This window comes from Tachypleus tridentatus, chromosome 2, assembly GCF_004210375.1.
Source record: "Tachypleus tridentatus isolate NWPU-2018 chromosome 2, ASM421037v1, whole genome shotgun sequence".
Classification (NCBI taxonomy): Eukaryota; Metazoa; Arthropoda; class Merostomata; order Xiphosura; family Limulidae; genus Tachypleus; species Tachypleus tridentatus.
This window is the reverse complement of record NC_134826.1, coordinates 44,115,952-44,121,703: the sequence shown is the minus strand read 5'-3', so window position 1 is coordinate 44,121,703 and position 5,752 is coordinate 44,115,952. Positions and strand designations below refer to the sequence as shown.

General features: G+C 32.2%; 1 protein-coding gene across 1 annotated transcript; it reads right to left on the bottom strand.

The window, feature by feature from the left end:
• Positions 1 to 2,379: 2,379 nt before the first annotated feature.
• Positions 2,380 to 3,243, bottom strand: LOC143245484 (lactosylceramide 4-alpha-galactosyltransferase-like). Its single transcript, XM_076491847.1, has one exon. The coding sequence runs from the start codon at positions 3,241 to 3,243 to the stop codon at positions 2,380 to 2,382; it is 864 nt and encodes a 287-aa protein (XP_076347962.1).
• Between the last annotated feature and the right edge of the window lie 2,509 nt (positions 3,244 to 5,752).

Sequence of the window (5,752 nt, the reverse complement as noted above, 5' to 3'; positions counted from 1 at the left end):
GCAAAAAGAAGGACGGCTGGCGCAGGTAGCCAAACCAAAAAATGCCACATCAGTGAAGGCCACTGATGAGTTAAGATCAAAGGGTAAAGTTATAAGCAGGTCACTTTCTGGGACACTGTAGGAAATGATGATTTTTATCAAAGACTGTTTCTTTATTTGTTGTTTATTTAAAGTCACATTGGAATGTCTGTTATGTATACCATGGAGAATCGAATTTCAGATTTTATGGTTGTAAGCCATACATGTTTCCACTGAATGACTTGTAAAATTGTTCTACAATTAAAGATGTTAAGATAAAAAAATCTGTTAAGTTACTTGTTATGATCAATAAAACTTTCTTAAAAAGAGACTTGAATTTTGTTCTTTCATTGTTACTTACAATAAAGATATGGTCATTTGTTCTATAAGAAAATACTAATATGTTAAGTGTACCTTACATGAAAACGTTGTGACTGTAAATTACGAATAAACTTCTCATAACACTCTTTATTGGATCTAAATATAGTTATCAGTTTTCTTTTTAACATATCTCAGTAACACCTAATAAATAAATTATTGTTCTCATCTCGACCTTGCAGTAGTTTTCTATTATACGTTTACTTTGATTGTTCTTCACAATGAATCTTTAACGTACAAGTTACAGAGAGAAAGTACATATAGATATAAATTTAATTTTCTTTCGTCTCCACCAAAGTAAATCCAAACTAGTAACAATGTGGTTGATGTCCTGACTCAATTTTAACAATGTACACCTGTCTTTGTGCCTTCTCAAACAGCTGGTTGTCTCAGGTACACAAATTGTATGAGAATAAATTTATTCAAGTAAAGTCAAACATTTTTTTCTAGATAGGAAGTAAATCTAAGGCTGGCAAATCTAATTTCATCAAGAACAATACAAACAAGAAAGTCGGTATGATATTTGTATCATCCTTTCATAATAACACAGATACACAGTGTTGCATAATGTTAACTGACAAAAATTGTAGAAATGTCAGGTTATTATAGTTAACTGTAGAGCTGTAAGTAATTCTCTTATCTTCATGAAAGACCCACACAGGCAAGTTTAGTTACTTCAGATCCTAAATCACAAGCATAATTATTTTTCTCAGCTCTGTTATTACAATATAATCTGTGATTACTACACATTAAATGGTTACCGCTATTGACTCTTTATGGCTAAACTGAGAAAAATCTCAGAATAACTTCACTAACACTAACATAGCTCTCGGGATCAGCTCGTATTTGTAACATGGAACAGAAAAATGTAGAAATATTTAGCACTCTCTTATCTTATTTAAAACATAACAAACTTCGAGTAAGACGACGTCACAAAAGTCTAGTATCGTACTTAAAATAGGTGGATTTCGTTTCACTCTAACAGAATTACTAACAAATACGTAGATATGATGCAAATCTCATCCACATTCATTGTTTAACAAATTGATATTACCTACCCATAAATTTCTTTCATGTTTTGAAAAGTGTTTCTTGTTTATTTTTAATGCAGTGTTTCAATGGATACAGGAAGGTTGTATTTATAACCAAGTTTTATATACAATGATGTTCCATTTGTGATACATATTGGTTGTCTATTATGCAGTGTCAGTTTGAAAGAGTCATAATGTTTGTGTAAAATATGTTATGTTTACCTCTTGACCCTAGCTATATTAGAAAAATTTAGTGTGTTTTAATCAAATAATACATCTAATAACAGTGGATACTTCCTTTGAAACTATGTTATGTTAGTGAAATTGAATGACTCTGTTGATTTTGTTTTATAGTTATAATGTAATAAAAAAGAAGCAGAAAGTAGAACAAGAAATTCGAACTTTTTGCTATGATAGTTAAAGATATTCACAAAAATAGTGACCCAGTCTGAACATAAAAAAACAAGTTTATTAAATGTTCATCTTTTCTAACATCTCAGGTTCTATTACAGTGGAAACAAAGCACCCTGTACTTTTCAAACCGAGTGTTTGCTGTAACCTATTTTTGATAACATTCACAATAAGTGAGACAAAAGTGACACAAGAGGTGTTGGCGTGTTCAACTAAGTTTGTGCTTTCATTATAACTTATTGTTTCATATATGTGGACGACTATTCTTCGATAAACGTTCGTGTATTTTTACGTAAACTCGAAAACAAACAAATAACACCAAAGGAAAATTCTGAATTTCACTCTATTTCAATTGTTATCAAGTGATAAATAAAAATATTTGAAATTATTATAGCTGATAATTGTTTTTTTTAAATTATAAAAACGATGTAAAATAATGAATCGGTTTCATAAAATGATAAAATTTCATTTTAATAACATCTTAATCTATAATGAAAATTGGACTTTAAACCCAAACTTTATTTCTTAAGTAATTTGAGATTCATTCTCCTACACCTTGTTTTACAATATAAGAATAAGTTATTGGACAATTCCCCTTGTACAAATGATCCATTGGGCTCTCATCTCCAGGTTTAAACTGTTTTCTTCGAACTTGACTGTTCCAAATATGTACCATATAGCTATCCTTCCAAATTTCTTTTAAGGACTCGGTAACATTGGGATCAAAAAACAGTTGACGCTGAGAAAAATGAATAGGATAAAAAGCTGGAACTGGGAAGAGATGAACTCCATAACACGTGAATCCTGGAGCAAAGTATTTGTTTTCTCTTTTACATGCTTCTCCAAAAACCCTGATCACTAAAGCAGGGCCCATGTATCCCCAGATTTTTGGGCTGTATTCTGTAATAAATCGTTGCATGCATTCAACGTGGAATGGAATTTCTTTCTGTGTTTTAATAATAGCATTGTTCACAGTCAATAAAGATTGAAAACCAGCGTACGTAGACAAGTTGGGAAGTGGTTTTCTTATTATACAGTCAGAGTCGATGGCTACATCACCATACTTTTTGAGCAGCGCATATTTTAAACCAGTTGATAGGAAATTTGTTTTGTGAATGGTTACGTTAAACAGTTCACTTTGATACCATGTAGCTAATGGTGTTTCGGAGAATAATAACTCGAAGTTCATCGGCTTAACTTTAACGTTTTCTATTTGTGATACAGTTTGGAAAAACTCGTCTTTCTGGATCTGACTCAAGTTGTTACAAGCGTAAAATAACTGGATTCTGTTGGTAGAATGATATTTTGCTGAAGACTCAATCGAGCAAGATTCTCTACTCGTAAGGTAGCATTTACCAGAGGTCTCAAGAAAGAACATGTTTTCTGGTTCTGTCACGTTTTTCATTTTGAGGAACCTCTTCTGACCTGAGACAGTTATGTAATTGCTACTTTTTTTATAATATTTTGAATACAATTTATGAACAGATCATTATGAAATATTCACAATCAAAACTCAAGAAATAAACTTCCAAATGTTAGTAAAATAAAACCTTCATGTCGTACAATCGTTTAGTCGCTTTGCAATAATTGTAATATGATACTGAACTAAATCCAACATCAGATCAGTAGTACATCATCTAGGTTAGACAAGTAAATTACCTTTCAACTGAAATCGTTTTTCACAAAATGTAAATTCAAAGGATCTTCTTATCCAAAATAGTTTTTTATCATTAGCCATTAGCGGAAATCTGTCCAAAGGAATATGTGTTATTTTTACGCAGGGAATTTATCTGCAGAATTTACCGTTGTAATCACGAAAAAGTATATCGGATGACTGTTTTCCTAGAAAGGTTAAGCTTACTTTTTACTGTACAAAAACAATAATATTTCATAAAAGCCAAATAAGTTTGAAAGTATATTACAATTTCTCAAAAATATACAAATATTTATTCAATAATCTTCGATTATAATAAACATAGTTGTTTTTATGTCAGTGAGTCCTAATGCACAATATTTCTAACGTTTATTTGTTTGCTCCTCAGAGGCAAGTCAGATTAATGTAAACTAACTACTATGATATTTAAAAATACTGATTGTGTGTGTGTAGTGGTTCATTTTTTTGACAATTTAAGTCATTTAAAAGAAACGATTCATATTTAAAGTTTTCGACACTTCATAATATTGGTCTCTTTATGCTATTCTGTTATTTTGAAATAATATCACTAATGAATAATTTATTATATTATGATTATGTTTGTCAGAGGATTTTTTTGCTTACTTATATAGTGTTGTTCTTATGTTAAGGCCCAGCATGCCAGGTTGTTAAGGCACTCGACTCGTAATCCAAGGGATCCGTGTATCAAACCTGCTTGCCCTTTCAGTCATGGGGGTGTTATAATATGATGATCAATTCCACTATTCGTGGATGAAAGAGCAGTCCAAGCGTTGGCGGTGGGTGGTGATGACTAGCTGCCTTCCCTCTCGTCTTACACTGCTACATTAGGGAAGACTAGTGCAGATAACCCTCGAGCAGACAAACGAAACCAAACTATTCTTATGTTTTGCACATTACGTTGAATTGATTTAAAATCTACGCATTTGCAGGGTTATTAGGAAAACTACATCTAGGTTTTAAACATGGGATTCTCAACCTATTTACAAGATACATTTCTTTATTGTTGCTTCAGAATTTTAATCAAAGAACTTCAGATTCAGTTTGCGTACAAAGATTCATAAAATACTTGTTAAAGGCATAGAATTATCTTGATAAATTAGTTCATGTTAAAGTACGTTTAATGAGAAAATAAATTTATAATTAATCTTGTAGTGCTACCACTACGTTCAGTTGAACCTATAATTGCTTTTTAGTGCTTTGAGAAACGTTTCTCGCGGGTAGATAAACACTGAGGTTAATTTCTCTTTGAGAAACGTAGGGCGAACGTGTTACGGGTGTCGCTTGGAACTTCCATGGTTCGACAATTTGAGATTTTTACAACAACAAAAACGAGATATTTAAGTTCACCTATTTTCCTAGGTAAATATTAAATTCGAGTTTTTGTTATTTTGTTTCGTATCACAATTATATTTGGAATCATTTGATTTCAATTCTACTTATGGTTTTGGCTTATTTTGATATAAGCAGAAAACTGATCTACTATATTAGGTACCAGCATGGTTTGCCCAGAGATAGTTTATTTACTACGGAAATATGGCATCTAGTCCTTTAAGGCTAGCATCAAGTTTTATAACTTTTCAAAGACTTTGACTAATTTAATTTTGGTCAGTATATAAACGTCGAATTAATTTCACGCAAAACTACACCATGTTCACTTAGGCTAAACGTCACACGTGAAGAAAAACAATCTTCCTGAGAACTTTCTCAAAGGTTCCTGTCCCACACACCTATACCGCGACATCTTCTCTCCTTTCTATCCAACTTACTATGATGAATACAACTACATCGAACACAACTGTAAGTCCCAATCGAAAATTTTCGGCGCTTGTACCATGAAAGTTGGTTTTCACGAACACTACAATTTTCTGACACACTAAAATACTATTTGTTTGGATTTACAGGTCCCTCCCACAATGAAGAACTTTATGTCACACTAAAACCATTTTGTTTGTAAAATCTGAATCTCCTTCATTCAAGACTCTTAAGATTGTCTAAGACCTCTTTAAGTCTACAAGGTCAAAGAAATCTTTCTTAAGTAAGCATAAACCACAATCCTTCAGGTACAGCCTACACCATTACCAAGAGAATCAACACAAACTTCTTTAAGTAAGAAGAAATCACAAACCTTCAGGTACATCCTACACCATAATGGCGAGGAAGTTGGAGTGCTCCGTGAAAACACACTTTTACGGTCCAGGCTCCGAGAAAGTTGTGATTGGAAATAACAGACTAGTAAATG

Bases quoted from the DNA above. Each gene is read 5' to 3' on its own strand.
- LOC143245484 (XM_076491847.1), bottom strand. From the start codon at position 3,243: ATGAAAAACGTGACAGAACCAGAAAACATGTTCTTTCTTGAGACCTCT.